An 18,697-nucleotide genomic window follows, 5' to 3' on the forward strand; every position below is an offset into this window, starting at 1 on the left:
AGTATATAACACTGAATGAATATATGTGCAAATGTTTTTGCTTAGCTACAGATCTTGTGTTCCAAAGATTCTTTTAACAACCAATTTGGCATTTGCTCTTAATGAAGTGTAATGGACGTTCATTGGTGTTTAACCGTTAATAATTAATCCTTCCATCGTTCAGATGTCCCATCACTACCCAGCTGACTATATAGTCCCCAAATTATTACCAATAATAATTGGCCCAACAGTCAGCTAACTATATAGTCCCCAAATTATTACCAATAATAATTGGCCCAACAGTCAGCTAACTATATAGTCCCCAAATTATTACCAATAATAATTGGCCCAACAGTCAGCTAACTATATAGTCCCCAAATTATTACCAATAATAATTGGCCCAACAGTCAGCTAACTATATAGTCCCCAAATTATTACCAATAATAATTGGTCCAACAGTCGGACAGAAAAATACATATATTCTTAACATTTTAATCTCCACATTCCACATATTGTGCTATTGCCCATTTAATATCATAAATATAAGGAAACATGTACATATCACCTGTCAGTTACACATAAAAACAAAATTAGTCCATGTTCTCTGGTCCAATACTTCACTAGATATGTAGGTCAGGCTCAGGTGAAAGTTACTTCCTTTGCTGTGGTTGTTAGTACGTGGTCCTCCAGTTTCCAGGCGGCAGAGGAGATCTGGCTTCACTATCAATCCAGGTGCCGTCCAAAATCGTCATACACGATAATTGAATTTTACACAAATGTTAAGTACATCCATCTTGTAAATGTATCTAGAATACAACAGTAGTATGCGCACGTCTTATAAGTTTCGAAAAGGTATATCTTTCGTCGAAACTGAACATAAAGACTTCGATTTCATCTTTTTATTCCTTGATCCAGCGTTCCAGGGCCTGTTCATCAAGGAGCATCTTTTATTTCGTCTACATTTATACGAAAATCATCTCGGAAGACGCTTTCCGATGCAAAAACTCCAGGTTTTGTACGTGTAATATCATTTTCAAATCACAATCTGCAGACCATCACAATGTACAAAGGTATCACAAAAAAACAAAGACTGGCGACTAATTCCAAATGTCAAAATAAAATAAAAAATTGTCTTCATCTTCAAACACTCTGACGTCAAAGAATACTTGGTTAGGATCACTGCACTTTGCACAATTCAGCGGGGTCTATTTCAGCTGAAATGAAAATATTTTCGTCAGGATGACGGTCGGAAGAGATAAATAAACAACTGTAGTATTGGTCACCAATAGAATCAATATGCACCTCCATCAACAATAAACCCGACCCACCATGTCTCAACTCATCACATTCGCCGATATGTCACGCCGAAATGTTTCTTGTATATTATTATTATTATTTAGCAAGAGATCGACACTGTTGATGAAAGTGAAATGTTCACTTAACCACCGCCCTAAAACAAACTGTAATTCTATTACCCACGAAGCAATGCCTGAAATGGTTTGTTGCTTAACGTCACACGGGGCAGGATTCAGTGATGGAGTCCCCACCAAACAAGTGATTGGCCCCATGAGCACCAAGCTACGCAGTAAGGATACTGACATACACCAGCAGTCAGCGAGCCTCACCTCCCGGGCCTCCTTTCACACAACACTATGATGATCGTAAATCACTAAGGTAAACTTGGTGCCATGTTAAAGAATGGGAGTCAAGATTAACCTTGGAAAACGCTGCTTCGTGATAGGACCCAGGGTGTCTTACAGCAAACATGGGCTGCTGAAGACCAGTAACAGAATTCAATTTAAAGAGGCCGATATACCTCAATTCGTTTTGTACTAATACGCGTCAGCTCATAAGGTTTCATACTGAGTTATGCATATACTCATGTATATCCATATATCCGTATATCCATGAATGTAACATAAATACACAAATGCAAGTGTCAATCTGTTACTGACACACTGACACTGAAGACAGGTCGGACACCTGCTTACACAGATTCATGCGCACATATTTATCACTGCAACATGTGCATGGGAATGGTAGTGAAACAAACGATGCACATATAGCTGACAAGTGCTGGACCAGGGTTGGGAAGGGTATACAAGTTACCTGTACAGACTGGGGCTGAAAAAAATGTGGACCCCGTGAAACCAATATGCAGCCAAATGCATTCAGTGTCCATTCTTGTGTAAGCCAATCACTCAACCTTCTTTTAAGTACCTAGACAGTTATAACGTCAGATACACATTAACTCTTAATTCAGGGAGATTCCCCTCCACTGACTGGTTCTTACCCTCTCTCTGCTGGATGGTGGTATTACACATGGGGCACTTGTTGGTTTTGGTGCAGCAGGACCGACACAGGACCTTGTGGTTGCACGGCCTCAGGGTGATGTCTGACATCGCGCTGAAGCATCTGCAGCAGGGCAGGGCCATGGTCAGGGTAGACATAGGGTTCTGATCATCTGCCTTTGCTTGTGGTCGCTGTGGGGAGCTTCCAGAGCCAGAGTTCAAGGACCCTTGACTGAAAGACACAATCTGTCTTGGACCCAACTATCGATATACATGTAGTGTATTCACTCAGAGTCACCTTTCCAAAGCCAAAAGTTCTTTACAACTTCATATGTCAAATCTGGAAAATATGTTTTGAGACACTTTAGATGTCAATCAGTCAAATCCGAATAAATGATCCAATCAAATGCTGTGTAGCATCAACATTGCCGGGGCTTGGTCTCCCTTTCATGTTATTGAAGAACTGGAAAGAAGAACATAAACTGAAAACGTGTGTTGCAATTTCATGATATAGGTTTCGACATATTTCATACAACAATCACAAATACGTTTAAATTTACTTTTTCTGAATGAAATTCTTGACGATGAGCTTTATCCTCTCGCTGTTACACAACTGGAGTGGAGCAGCGCCTATGTTGTTCTTGAGGTTGTAGGCAGCCTGGTGCTTCAGAAGTAATTCGGCAACATTCACATATGTTTGAACATCCCGCGGAGACAGCGACGCCTCTCCCTGGACAAATACAACAATATAAACATAATAAATATAAATAAACAATACATATAAACAATTATTATCCCTAAACGGAGACAGAAATAACGGAATCAGGTCCATTCCGAAGTGAAGGTTTGAGACATTCATTGTAAAAATAACATCCGAAAATACTTTACAAATGTTGCTGAGGGAGAGAGAAACGTATCTGTATTACTTGTGTTAGAAACCCATGACAACATATTCATGAGCTAAGAATGTAATGGGGCTGTGGGGTCACGCCGAGGGCCCGGGTTCGATTCCCCACATGCGTACAATTGTGTGAAGTCCATTTCTTGTGCCCTCCGCTGTGGTATTGCTTGAATATTGCTAAAGGCTGCGTAAAACAAAACTCGCTCAATCACAAAATATGTGTAATATCGTGACAGCACACGTGCATGATGAACTATTTTGACTTGAGCAAATCGTTGCAGCGGGCGGCCTCAGCAACATGTGTCTAAAGAAACCGGAAGTTATATACATTTCCGGTCTGCTGACCTTGACATTCACAAGAACTTGCAAGAGTTGGTAGTCTGAGAAGTGAGATGTTTCTGAACCATAGTGTAAATAGTCTATAATTATCGCACGGCACTGACATGATGAGGTGCTAATGTCAATAACTGAGCTATGTGGGTGTCAACTAAAATGCCCAGCACGAAGATTCTTTCAGTTCTTGTTGATCTTACCTTTCAGAAACATGCTTTCTTATCACATGAATAAAACCAAAAGGTCGTGGGGGGTCGGTCATGTTATAGGTAACTTCTGATGACCTTTTTCTTTACTAGAGGTTACCTACCCAAAACGCGGTCATTCCCCGATCCTTCAGATGATATATATCGAATCATTTCATCTTACTGAATTTAATACTCAGGATGAGACCTACATATAATTGCTTTAACGACCATGTTCACACGATACAACCATCTAAAATATGTCAGGCTATCATCATAAAGCCTCGATCTCATATATGACCTTGGCCTACACAGGACCTAAAATATCAAATATCTCACTGCTTCTTTCTTCTTCATTGAACTGTGAACGAAAAGCATATGGAGTGGCGTGTCGCCTTTATCGTTGGTATTGTTGACATCGGCACCTGGAACAAGTAGAACCAATAGAAATCAATAACAGACAACAACTGGAAATGTGTCGAAAAAAAATTTTTTTTAGTTGCGATACTCAATGAAGATTGAAACAGCTTACGCTCATTATAAGAGGCATTTAGGGTCGGGCGGTGAATTAGCTCAAAGCGAGTCAGTACGAAAGTAGTTGTTCATAATATCACTCACTCGGTTGTCGGAATCAGACTAATTTACAGGTCGCGGGAAAACAGCTGTGACGGTGCTGGACACGGCGTAAACCAACACTCACCTTTATCCAGCAGTAGTTCCGCTACACGGTAGTTTGGTTTGATGACTGCCGTGTGTAATGGAGTGTCACCCTTCAGTCCCTTCCTGTTCACATCGGCTTTGCCCTGGACATGCGCGTAGGCATCAATATACAACATTTCATTCCAATATAGGGTAAATATAATATATATCCTATACTGGTGACACCAGGTGTCCATGTATTTTTCTGTATATAATTGCTTTGGTTACACATCTATGCTTTATGGGTTTTTTGTATCATATCGTATCAGTCAGGATCTGTCACACTTTTCTTTTCAGATGTTTTCCAATTCCTAATGTACAAGTGTCCATTGCAAGCGTCTATCTTTCTATCATTCGATGATCCTGAGTTCAAATCCAGATTCTCCCTTTTTCAAGGTTAGTCAGATCTCTATAGATCTGTGCTTGGACATGATGCAGACAAACCGTCGTCTAACCGAAATGCTGTCCCAAGCGGCATGGAACCCTACTAACGTGGACTCGTTGTCTCAGAAGACAACACTTCTCAAAGAGAAGTTACAGGACTCACTTTGTCGATGAGGAGTCTGGCACATTCGACATGGTCGTTGGCTGCAGTGATGTGTAGAGCACAGAAGCCACCGCCGGCCATGAGCAGGTCCACCAAGGATCGGTCACGTTCTAGGATCTTCTCTACGGCACTATCATAGAAAATCATATGATGAAGGAAACTGATGTGGCAGACCTTCAAAGTGTTCATCCTATTCAATAAACCCAACTAAACATATTTCAGCATAACAAAGGATAAAGTACGTCTTTTAGTACCCAATGATCCAGATAGCATTCAGTGTTGGGCCAACATTAGCCGACATTGGCCCAACGCTGATAAACACTGGGTCAATGTTGGGCCAACGTCTGAATGCTATTTGGGGAACTTTCATTTCATTATGATAAATTCAGTTGATTTGTTGGTCATAAACCCGTATCCGAAAAATACTCCTTTGGAGCCTGTCTGGAAAGGTTGGTTGCGAGCATAGCAGTCAAATTAGTACGAAACAGTTATAACCAAGAGAAATCCTCAGCTCGTTACGGTGACATTAATGTGGTGATGTCATTTCCAAAATTAACTTGGTTAATAGTTGCTACTGGATCTACTGTGTCCATCATGCTGTGGAGTGTGGAGTGAGTGGCCTCAACAACATTAACAAACAAATCCATCAAGAATACGAAACGAAGGATAAGATACATAACGTTCTGTTGGTTCGTAAACTAGTATTAAGCAGACCATGTATCTTATTGAATGGAATGGGCTACTTCAAACTACATCTGCACATTTACTACCAAAGCTGGGCACATGTAGATGATAATTAAGCATACAGCTTTATCAGAATAATCGCCATTGCAGAATACGGCCTTCAACAGCAAACAAAATAATCCTAAAGATAAAAAACACCTATCACCAGAGCATGTTCCAGAAAAGGTTGGTAAGTAAAACTTATGCCTTACAATACATTGCCCCTGAGAGAGGCCAGATGAAGATGGTTGAAGCTCCTTTTGTTGCACAGCCGGAGGTTGATGTTTCTGCTGCCCAGAAGAACCTCTACGCAGTCATTGCTCCTGACCTCGATGGCATCATGCAGGGGCGTGTCCATCGATCCATCCTGTTAAAGAAATATAGAATCTTAGACGCTACAAATTATGTTGTTTTTGTTTGTTTGTTTGTTGTTGTTTAACGTCGTATTCAGCAATATCCCAGCTATGGAAATAATCACATCAAAACCAGACAATCCAGTGATTGACATTATGAGCATCGATCTATGCAAATGGGATACGGTCACATTTGTCAACCAAATCAGCGAGCCTAACCACATGATTTCTTAAGTCGCATCTTACGACAAACAAAAGGTTGCTGAAGACTAATTCTACAGACCAAATCTTTATGGGTGCTATTCACCATGTACATAAGGACGAAAAGGAGCATATTTCTCTGGAATCGAGATGTCTGTTTAAATCCTGCTTGTCAGTCCTTTTAATTGCCAGTAATCATACTGTGCAGTTTCCTGCAATATGTGAAGAACACTCTGTTGTCCATTCAAGACATTTACGAAAAATCCTTATTTTAACCATAACAAGGAAAGATTAAGAAAGACAGCATTTCGGAATATATCCGTACTCCTTCATGAGGTAAGCTAAAGCAAAACTACGAAACATTCTGTTCCTATCATAAAGAATTTGGCATCCATCAATCGTTCCTGTTAAGTGAATCACTTCTAACTGGCATTCAAAAACATCGTCTCACCATTAGCAAAATTGTATCGCGTTAGTTCATCGTGTCGGGAAAGAAGAAGTCTACAGAGGTTTTCTGTGGTACAGAAAAAACAATCACCTGTGGTAACTGATAAACAAGAACGATAATGACTGGATCACTAAAGAGTAGCATCTCTTCACAACTACCCCATTCACTGAGAACTCAGTACTGGTATTACACATGTGAAAAAAATTAAAGCACTTACCACAGAATTAACATCCACTCCCTTCTGGATGAGCAGTTTGAGGGTCTTCGACAGGTTCTTGTGTACAGCCAAATGGAGCGTTGTTTGTCCATCGTTCAGAGTCACGTGAATGTTGGCGCCCCTTTCAACCAGCAGCTGAGCAACTACTTCTTTGCCACTGGCAGGGAATGTATTATATTCTCATGATGTTATATGTAACGACATCAGTTATTACGATATATTGGTTGGTGATTTGTCCTCTGACAGTTGCCAATATATCTGTTTTTCAAGGCATCACTGAACTGAAAGTCTACATATACGTGAAATACATGGTATTAATCATAAGGCATTACCTTAATCCACCAAGGAACAGGGAGGCATGGAATGGGTGAGTGACAATGGTTTACCCACGATCTTTAATATAAGCAGGGTGTGTCAACGAACAGCAGTGAGCCATTGGGGACAGATTTCCGTTTGGCTTGAAGCATGAGCTGTGTGAATGTACCAAAATGAAATGCGAATGCAATTTCCGGAATTAAACATGTTGTGGAAAAGTATCACAGAGCGTTTCTTTGTTATTTTACGTTTGGGTGGTTTCTGCATTTATTCTTCTGTTACAGCTCTTTGTATTCACATACCTATTTAGCTCTTGACCCACTCAGATTTCTAAAGATATCGGGCTTTCACGCTGGATGCCAGATTGAACCGTTCTTGTTTTGGGCGACGACGAATCCACTGCTCGTCATGGCAAGATGTTTATATATTTAGCAGCCCTGAATCCGTAACATGTCTCTAAAGTGAAGTAACTGTGTGTTCTGTATTGTTGTTCGGCTTTGTCACGATCGGGAGTATTAATGACACCTGCTCATATTTTTGGCTCGTTTTAATATGGACACCTTCACCATCATAGCTTTATTTCAAACGTGACGCCATTGTCCCTCCTACCATTAACATCGCAGCACAGAGTGTCTGTGTCTGTGGCTAGCGCCTGGCTACTCGGACCTATTAATGTTAAACAAGTTTGTAGCGCTTAACCCTAGGCACATAGCATCTAATGGAATGTTATGGATTTGTAAGATAGCGGATAGTCGAACGTTTTGAACTTAGAACCCCGCAACAAGTCATCTGCTCACCCTATTATTGCTGTTGCGATGGCTGTGACACCCTTTTTACCTCTGGCCTCCATGTCAACCCCGCTGTCGAGGAGGATTCGAACAATGTCTGCCTGTCCTTCGTGGGATGCTATCATCAGAGGAGTCAGTTCTTTGATCGTTTCTGTAGCCTGCATAGGACAGTGAGTGAATGGGTGAAAATGCAGAGATACCAGGCGTCTTGTGTCTGGGTGAGTGGAGATCAGAAAATGTTTGTGATCATTAACTTTCTGTGATGCATTTGCAGCAAATATTCTAAACAATACAAAATTGAAGGGGAAAATGACTTCAGATTCTAACTGATTCATTGCTCTCTCTAAGTTTCTCAAACATAGATCTAACTTTGAACTGTGAGTGAAATTCTCTTTGCGATCCAACGAAAACTAAACGGTCGTCAGCCAACTATTCACCATTTTAGGGTTGGCTTTGATGATGGATTTGACTGCCTCTTTGTCCCCTGCCAGGATGGCCTTGAAGAGGTCACCCGAATTTGCCCCTGGTGCAGCAGCTCGCGCGGCCATGGCAGCCATCATCCCCATCACCTGTTTATCCAGGAGTCCGCCCAGGAGCTGCATCAGGGGACCTCCTAAACCTGAACACAACCGGACTTTGCGAATACAAAAATCCTCAATAGTACATGGTGATAACGATAGGCAGTGTAGGAAAGACAGCCCGCCCCAATGTCCGAGTCCGAATTTTTTTAGGACGGGTTAAAATGAAATTAAATCTAGTCCGTTTTCATGTCGGGTCAGTTTTAGCAAACCATGACATATATAATGAATATAACCTTTCTGAATATTGCCAAAGGATACTAGAATAATCAAACAGACAAAATTATCGCAAAGGAATTCGATGACATATATTTTCTATAACCACGTATCTGACTTTTCAGATCTTAATGGAGATGTTGATGACTTGTCTGAAGCCTAGTTCTGTAATGTTGTAACCAGGTGATTCCACTAGGAGATATTTAACAGTACAAGCTCTCTCTGTGTGCATATTAAATGATAACTTAAAATAAAAGAAAAATGTTTAAGTCTTGAAATGGCGCTTCATTTATATTTGGAGGATAAGCTAGATTTTGGCAGGAGTGGTAAAAATTTGACCAGCCATTCCTGTGGACAGACTAGATTTTCTACATCTTTCATAGGTTTTGTCTGAATAGCAGTCTTAGTATAGAACTGAAATATAATAGCTGCTGTTATTTAATGGTCTTTATTTTTGCTATGTTTTATAATGTTACTCCAACGAAATGTACCCTCTCATCCAGATAGTCTGGCACAACGGCTACGGCAAAACTCCATCAGTTTAATGATCAGGAGAGTGCATCATAAAACAGACAAATCTAGCAGTCATTTATTTATATGTATGAGTTTCTACACACCTCCAAGTCCAGCAGTTTCCCCTCCCCCAGCTTCCACATCGTCCACCCTTTCCCCGGGGGCGGGGATACAGCATACTGGATTAAAGATCCACTTGGTGGAGCCAAAGGACACCACAATATCGCCGTCACTGTCCACTCTCACGACTCGACCAACCTTTCCCAACACCTGAGAAAACAGGTCCAGTATAAACATCAAACTTATGGCTAAACCTAAGGCCTGACATTGGGTGTTTAAAATGGACCAAGATGACAAATTTAGGTCAGCTTTCATATCACTGCAAACTTCAATGTTCTGTCTCTATATGCATGTATGTTTATCTCTATTCTATGTGATATCATGAAATACGGAAATATCAGTGGATCAGTGTACTAAATTAATATTTCACTTTAACAACATGTTCTGCCTTCACTGTCCGATTCAGTGACCACTTCATCAATGGCTACACACATTTCAGAGTTATTTCAAGAAAGATCGTTGAGAAAAATAAAGTGAACATTTATATTTTCTTGTAAAAGCATTTTTTTCTGATGGTTGATCGGAAAAAAAATTGAACTAACAAGGAAGACACTATGGGATGACGTTCTTACAGTGGCGGAAGTGATGAAGCCCCTCACCTGCTCCATCCTGGAGTTCCACTCGCCATGCCCCTCCTGGAGCTGCTGCACCTTCTTCTTGTCCCCCAGGACCCGCACCACGGTGTTCAGCGTGTGCTCGGGCACCTGCAGTGTACACACAATACAGCAAGAGCCGATATCGAGAGTGCTTGCTTTTTCACCTCCATTAGTCATATCATAAACATAGCATTATCACAGCATGTACCCCATAATTTTCACACATGTTACCCTGTGTGGAATTGAACCCGAGACTTCGGCATGACGAGCGAATACATTAACCAGTAAGCTATTTATGTTTGTCAGGTGTATATCGCAGGTGTACTGTTGGCATTACATTTACACTCACTATATTACCAATTCATAAGCTGTACCGCAGATAACATAACGCCATTTAAAATTTTGAAAGATGAAATGCGACTATCAATTTCCAGCAAACTATACTGAAAGGCGAAAAACAACGTCGTAGTTTTCAGTTCATGAAATTTATATCAATGACATAGTTAGGTCAACTGTTTTTTCACTTGATAATATCAACCAACATTTATGAAACATTATTTAAAGTGAAAAACACGTCGGAAACATTTTCCTTGAAAATTTGAATACTTTTCACTGTTTTTGGACAAGGATCACTTCACCCAAACTCATCATTGAAAGCACAATGCACGTGGATCTCATGGACATCCAGGGTATAAATTGCCACCCTGACTGCTCGCATATCAGTCGTTTCCTGACTACAGCAGCTATGCAACGGTAAACAAGAGATCAACGTCAACAGGCCATTGGACGTCTACATGCTGGACACCGCGCTTCTGTCATCGCCATTGATTTCAACTGTTCTGTTAGAACGATTGAACGTCTCAGAGAGCGATTCCACGCCACTAACAGCACAGATGACCGTCCACGTAGTGGTCGTCCCCGGGTAACCACACAACGCCAAGACCGTCAAATCGTCCGTCAACATGTGCAATCTTCCAGAAGCTTGGTCCAGGACGAGGGAATGGTGTGACAGCTGCCCGGTACATTGATCAAGTCCTTAGACCCCGCGTTGTGCCGTTTTTTGCACGTCATCGGAACCATGTTTTCCAGTAGGACAATGCACGTGCACATACCGCCAGACTCACCAGGGCATTCTTGGATCAACACAATGTGGAAACCATGCCATGGCCAGCCCTGAGCCCAGACCTAAACCCCATTGAGCATTTGTGGGATGAGATCCAAAGACGCCTCAATGACGTCAGACCACGGCCGACAACTGGAGACCAACTACGGGCAGCGTTCCTGAGAGTGTGGGCACAAATTCCTCTGGCCTTTGTGAATCGGCTCGTACACTCCATGCCCAGGAGGTGCGCTGCAGTGGTCACTGCCAACGGTGGTCACACACGATATTGACTCTCGCTCCCTTCAGTGACGTCATCGATGATTACCATGTTTCAAGTAACCAGAAATGCAATATGAAACTATTGATTATCCAATAACAGTTTGTTGTCTTTTAATTGTAGCCTTGGTCCTCATAAATATGGTGGTTAAAATTACACCAGTTATTACCACGTTTACAAACGACGTTTCTTTTGCCTTTCAGTGTACATATGCCATACACTGTTCTGGGCAGAAGAAAATATGTACTTATTGTCCACAACACAACCAGCAGCACCCATTCAGTATTTCTTCATCGTTTCGTTTTCAACAAACATCAAACATAAGTGTATGCTTCCTTTCGCTTATCAATTCAAGCTTGAAAAGATTGATAAAATTCATAAGGAGATTCACAGAACGTTGTCATAGTAATTCATGATGTACACAGATTCAAATGCTACTGGGAATAGAGAGATAAACTGTCTCGGTACCTTCATGAGTGCCTCTGTCGCTATCCGGTACTTACTGCTCCCGAACTCAACACTGGCCATGCCCTGACTGGGAATGTCTTTGATAACGCCGATTTTCCCAATACACTGAAACAATCATTCAAGCCATGATTTCTTCCTGCATCCCTGAGCTATATGACAGTTCTGCTGCCATGGCTGTTTTTGGTGTTAAAGAGGCCCTCATAATGACATTAGTATTTAACTCATATCACGGCGGATGTAAATGAGGGGAAATAATTCTGTGATTGAAATGATGAGCAATAATCTACGCCGTGACACAACCAAACCAAATTATCGTGTGTGATCAACCGTTAGATTACAGTGCCTCTCGCGACCAGGATAGGTTGTGGAGGTCCAGTTCGGGCCTGGAATCCTCACGTGATCCTGTCCTCGGAAGGATCGCATGCGATCCCTAACTGTGCGATACCGACACAGATGGCTAGGGCACTCACCTGGGGAAATGGGTTTTAGTTTAATGTATATAAGTACATATGTTCGTACGCATGTGCTTGTGGATGTAGGCGAACGCGTGATGCGTGAACGCATGCTGAAGCCATTGTTTCGGTTCTTGTTCACTGAGCTGCCATGCCACAGTTTAACAGCCAGATATAACGACTCCTGGCCTACCAGTCGCCCTTCCATCTTTATAATGCCGGCCCTCAGACACGGTACCATTTTCTGGTCTCTTTTGGTGTGACAAGACTTGATAGCAAGCTATCCGAGTTGACAGGTTCCAGAGTGTTGCAGCAGTACCTGTGACATGCCTGCTGACCACCCTCCTTTGGCCACCTGGATCTGTTTGAAAGCGTCCTTGTCCACTTGAACACACACTTTACATCCGGCCTCTAGCCTCGTATTGTCCACGCTGTCCCTCCGTACACTGCTCACGTCTGAAAAAAGGTACAATGCTGAGTGCGGCGTAAAACTAAACTCACTTATTCACTCATTCACTCACTTGTGATGCTGATTAACCTCATTTTTCGTAAACTGCAATCTTAGAGCTTAAAGATCAAAGCACCCATTATCACAAAATCTATATGTTTTCTTAAATCGACTTACACAGTGACTCGCTGATTAGTTCTTTCCCAAAATGGATGACGTGTTGTACTGAGGAGCATATTGGGGCTTAAGTGAATACATGTTTGCGTGAAAGTCTAGGAGACAGGACGAAAGGACGATCCACCTCGTTATAACGCAGAAACATACTGACTTCAATTTCCTTCTCAGAAATACGTCAACAATAACCATAATCGCACATTGACTACGCAAGCATTGCCACAACACAATGGCAGACAACAGCCACATTGTCCATTTCATTGATGCAGCTCTCATTCTGTTTTCAGGAAACAGTACTTTATCGGGACGGTGTCATTATGCTAAATTATCATAGAGAGGGTAGGGTTGTGAATGGTTTGAGCAGTGTATACGGAAGATATAAAGTACACGAAGAGCGCAGTATTGGGTTCAAATAGTGTTTGCGAAAGATCGGATTTGTTTGTGTTATTATTGATGTAGCGTTACATGTATGTACCCAACACAGGCATGTTGTCCCTGTAGTAGGACGGCCCGATCCCCTCCTCTATGTACTTGAGGTCAACCTTCCCCTCATGGCCGACTCTGTAGATGTTGGAGCGGCCGTTATCCCACTTGACCCTCGCGATATTCCTGATGGTGGTCACGTTGTGCTCTTCTGGGATCTCAGTTATCTTCCCCTTGCTCCCCGGCCCGCCTGCAGAGAAGGCAATACTGACACGTGATTCTTGATAGAACGTCCTGCACAACTATTATAAACCGACAGTGACGTCACTTTATTGTTCTTAGGGGACACTTTATCTGATAATATCCCTTAAATTTGATACAATCTCACTTCCTTGGGCAATTATCTAAATAATGTCCCTCTGATCCGGACATTATCTTAATAATGTCCCTCTGACACGGGCATTACCTTAAGAATGTCCCTCTGATACGGGCATTATCTTAATAATGTCCCTCTGACACGGGCATATCTTGATAATGTCCCTCTGCCCCATGCATTACCTTAATAACGTCCCTCTGTCCTTGAACTTTGAATTATTATTTGTTTTGAAGACTGATACGACTTTGTCTTGCCATCACTGAATATGATCGTAAATATGATAGTATTGACAACTTCCAAAATGTAGTGCCAACATGTAGTGCCTGCGTCCCTTGGGCATTTCCCGCGCGAAACGGACTCACCTGTCAATAATTCCCTCGGGTCATGTTATATCCTACACTTAAAACATACCTCTAACCATGTTCTCATTTCTTTTCTGTCTGCATCAAGTGATGTAAGGTCACGAGTGAGTGTATGAGTGAAACGTGGTTTCACACCAGAATGGACATTACACATTGTACCCAAGAACTAATCCAACCCGGGCGTACGCTTTAACCATTAACCACTTGCCACCCCTAATCTGATATGACCTTGACCTACCGTCCTGTTGACCCCACTTCCAGTCCTCTCCCCGAACAACTCGCGCTCCAGGGAAGAGTCCAAGAGATCTGACCTTCAGGCATCCGGAACGTTTCTTGACTTGAGTTCTGAAGAGGTAGATATAATGATACCTTATCTCTGTAGTCTACGGTCAACGGCCTACCTGGGGACATCTATTGGCCTACCCAGGATGGGCAGTGCTTGTCTTCAGCAAAAATGTTTGTTGTAAGAGGTTGCTAGGAGGATCGGGTGGTCAGTCTCGCTGACTTGGTTGAGGCATGTTATGCATGATATCGAATCCCACTTGCGATTGTTTTCAGATCCTAGTAACTGGGAAATTGCTGTGAGCGTGGCGTTAAACAACCAACAAACAAACCATCTATTGGTCAGGGAGTCTGGGAGTTCATTTCAGCCATTTAAGATTTCCTCGTGTTTCATTCCTAGACGAATTGTTATGCTTGATTTAGCAGAAAAGAAATCCCGATTAGCCACCCTGCAGTGCAATAATCTCCGTTGCTTTACCCTTTGTCCCCTGGGACGTCATGACGCACAAACACGTGACTGAGGTCATGCTTGTCCGCGGAGTAGCAGAGGCAACACAAGCTGGCGTCCTTGCACTGACTGCAAGTCCATTTCGTCCCGAAGAAGTCCTTAGTGTCACACCCACAACACGTGACACCCTTGTGACGTATGCCTGGGGTTGTAGATAACAGATACTGCATTAACAATCATAATCATTTTCGAAATGTCCACTAGTGACAAATGATTTGAATATTAATTCTATATTTATATAAGCCAGAATATTATTCCAGCATGTCGTACAGATTCGTTATATATACACAGGGGTGCACATACCTACAGTAGAACTGTCAAATACTCTCAGTTCATGCTGGCCATTCTTGCCCGCCTTGCACGTGCTTCTCTGACCACTGTCCCAGATAACGTCAACAGCGCCAGCGCCCTCTAACGTCGCTACCGTACCAACGTGACCTTCACCTCCATCGCATTCGCTGTTTGTCCAATCAGGCCCTCGGATAACTCTTAGACCAATAAACATTGTTTATGTTGTGTGCTGTAAATAGATTATGGACACCACTGACATAAGATACATTACTGGTATGTAACGTTTGGAGATCACTAAAAGTCACATATCTGTTATTTGGACATCCACCTCAAAACACAGATGGTTCTTACCACCCATGTCTTCTGAAGTGTTGAGTAAATTCTAAACATGTTTATTAAGCATTAAACACACATGATATATATATAAAATCATCCTCGATATCTCCAGGGCAAACGTTCCGGTGAATCTCCACTATACCCTGGACGCGTCTACGAGTCCGATAATTTTATTACCTCCCTTTGCTGGCTCCGTATTCTGGGAGAAGAGGATCAGTGGCAAGATCCCAAAACTGGCTGTTTCCGGGTGACGTAATTAGGAAGGTGCTATAATCCACTTCCAGAAATGGGACTGATGGAAATCGCACTGCCATCATTAATTACGACTAATTAGACTGTGTGAGAATGAAATTGGGTTAATTAATCCTGTGTGAAAATTAAATTGGCTTAATTAATGCATTGCATTGATACCATTGCTACCTTAAATGGGACTAAATCCAATCAGTTAGGCCGTAGTTACAACTGAGCTTGCTCGTGTCAACAGAGATAGGGATCGCAACTGCGAAGGTTTGTTCGCGTTGCGATTCATATTTTGGGGAAATAATACAGACAAATTGATAGGTCCGAAACCTAAATATGCAAGAACTCCTTCTACCTCTTCCAGAGCATCTCTGCATGGTTTTTGTTGCACGTTTAATCGGTTTGATGATTTAAAAAGCGAAAGCGAGTTCTGATTGGTTCGCTTAACTTCCCAACGTAGACACCTGATTTGATAAAAAGCCAACCAATAGAGGTAATAAATTCATCGGACTGAGCCGTAGATGCATCAAGGGTATAGTGGAGACCTATCGGAACGTATACACTGGAGATATCGAGGATGATATAAAATGCATTTGTAGGTGATCTGAAATTTGAACTTACATCAAATTATAGTCATAAGGAAGGAACCCATTAAAATGGTCTTGACCAACCAAATGCCCATGACATCATACAGAGGTGCAAAACTCATTCACCACTTCATGCTTGAAAACGGTATTAGTGTCTATACCGCAACGCTGGTGCGAAAAAAATTAATTGGCTTTTCGCGTGAATTATTGACATGAAAATGCTGGTCTAACCCATCAACCCTTGATTGAAAAAACATGAAACAGCGCAAGAAATGAAACACATAGCCACATAGATTACAACTTCTTTTTTATAACGTTGAGCGATGTTTCGATATAGATTCTTACATTGTTATCAACCTATGTGAATACAACCAAATAATGAGAAGCTTTATATACATGGTATGTTGTGTCAAACAACAGATTAACAACAGCATGTAATAGAATAAACAAGTGGTACATAATTGGAAGGGGCCAGTAGGGAACCAAAACAACAAAAAGCACTTGTGATGAAGACAGTGACGAGGGAGATTAAGTATTAACAACAAAGAGACAATGCTTATATACTCCATATGGTTTGATTAGTTCTTCATAGGCCGATGGTATGTAGTATATTTGGTCTCTATTGATCAAAGGTTTGTGGCGGAGGATTTCGATGGCTTCCTTTTTTGTGAACTCTTGGTTTTTGGTTGACAGGACTTCGAATTCGTCGAACGTTAACATCGAAACGCCGCCCAACATAATAAACAAGAAGCTGTAATCCATAAAGCTGTATGTTTTATTTTTGGCTCACCAAGTTCTAGAATGCCCATTGAACAAGTATTCAACATCGTGACTACTTGTGTCCAGCTCACCAACACAGGTTTCTGAACGTGTCACGTAGGACAGTTCTCTACCTGCAGATCGGATCATGATGACATTCATACGCGATCACAGTAACCTTTATGCACAACGCTGGCAGACAGCCAACATTGTATATTAAATTTCTGAAGGTCAAGTTCATAAAGTGATTTTTTTTATTTTTAATAATGTATCACTGCAATAATCTGCATATATATAAACATGTATTCATTCTAAGAAGGTATTTCCTGATAAACAGCGTGTTAGTTCTTACCCTGAAGACTGTCCATCCTTTTTCAGGAATGGCATATTGGTGCTGTGTTACGTACCTTCTGTGTCTGTATTTATCTCTCTAGCACAGTTTCCACGCTTACCGATTCTAGGAAGACACCAGGTGTGCCAGCAGCAGGAGAGGTGTTCCTCCGATGCCCATGCAACAGTTACACCCGACCAGGAAGCTATCCGGCCAGGTCCAGACTGTGACAAGGTTCTAAACTTAGTTTTCCTTATCAGGGTTTCTACTTTCGGTTTGAAACAAACGCATTTACTCGTCGCTGGCAGAGTTTGTGTTCCTCTGAGTTGTCTGTTCTACGTCCGTCATTATGGAGGACTTCAAAATGATTGGGGAACGTATCCACATTTCAGTATGTTTTAGGCCACAAAATCCGAACGTTGCGTCAGCGAGTGAGTGAGTTTAGTTTTAAGCTAAGCAATATCCCAGCTATATGGCGGCGGTCTGAAAAGAATCGCTTCGGGACCAGACAATCCAGTGATCAACAACATGAACATCGATCTGCGCAACTGGGAAGATATGACATGTGTCAACCAAGTCAGCGAGCCTGACCACCCGATCCCTTAGTCGCCTTTTACGACAAGTATAGTCGCCTTTTGTGGCAAGCATTGGTTGCTGAATGCCGATTCTACCCCGGACCTTCACGGGTCTCTGGACGATGAACCAGTGTAAACCATCAGTCCAAGTGTTTTGTCCAAACATCTAACGAGTTATATATCATATATATTAAATCAACAAGTATTTATAAAAAATGAGTGATAATTGAGGAAATTGTGTGGAATATAATATTGAATTAGTTAATGTGCATCTGAAAGGTGAAGCATATATTAACCGTTGATGAATGAACCTGGTACATTTCAGAACAAAATTTATTTTAAACGCAGGGGGCACTGCTTTAAACCAATAACCTCGCTTGTGTGGAAACATGGAACATGATGAAGAAGCTGGGATAGGTTGGCCGTGTGGTTAAAGCTCTAGTCACTGCCTAGACCTGGGTACGATTCCCCATAAGGGTGAAAGATGTGAAGCCCATTTCTGGTATATCTTGTTGGGTGTTGCTGCAATATTGCTAAAAGCGGTGTAAAACTAAATTCACTCGCTACATGATGTCGGGGTCCGAGTCACAGTTAGGTACATTTGGGTAATACGTTTTATGTCCCGTGGATATTGAAAGAATATCACCAGATGCGGTGCAAAACGACGGTAAAGTTAAGTACTTCTAGAACTACGGTGCATGAA

The 18,697-nt window shown here is 41.8% G+C and overlaps 1 protein-coding gene across 2 annotated transcripts; it reads right to left on the reverse strand.

Annotated features, from left to right (window-relative positions):
• Positions 1 to 454: 454 nt before the first annotated feature.
• Positions 455 to 17,670, reverse strand: LOC137268377 (E3 ubiquitin-protein ligase MIB2-like). Of its 2 annotated transcripts, none has more exons than XM_067802937.1 (19): positions 17,541 to 17,670; positions 15,179 to 15,395; positions 14,846 to 15,017; positions 14,324 to 14,430; positions 13,400 to 13,597; positions 12,622 to 12,758; positions 11,851 to 11,955; positions 10,007 to 10,111; positions 9,392 to 9,557; positions 8,418 to 8,599; positions 7,990 to 8,138; positions 6,878 to 7,034; positions 5,871 to 6,025; positions 4,936 to 5,065; positions 4,390 to 4,492; positions 4,029 to 4,114; positions 2,831 to 3,000; positions 2,273 to 2,502; positions 455 to 1,193 (listed from the first exon to the last, which is right to left on the reverse strand). In XM_067802937.1, exons 2-19 carry the CDS (start codon positions 15,378 to 15,380, stop codon positions 1,156 to 1,158), a joined length of 2,592 nt encoding a protein of 863 aa, XP_067659038.1. In that variant the 5' UTR covers positions 15,381 to 15,395; positions 17,541 to 17,670; the 3' UTR covers positions 455 to 1,155. The 2 variants fall into 2 exon arrangements, with proteins under 2 accessions (XP_067659038.1, XP_067659039.1); XM_067802938.1 differs by having other exon boundaries at positions 17,496 to 17,618.
• Positions 17,671 to 18,697: the final 1,027 nt, after the last annotated feature.

The sequence above is a fragment of the Haliotis asinina genome, chromosome 16, assembly GCF_037392515.1.
Source record: "Haliotis asinina isolate JCU_RB_2024 chromosome 16, JCU_Hal_asi_v2, whole genome shotgun sequence".
NCBI classification, from domain to species: Eukaryota; Metazoa; Mollusca; class Gastropoda; order Lepetellida; family Haliotidae; genus Haliotis; species Haliotis asinina.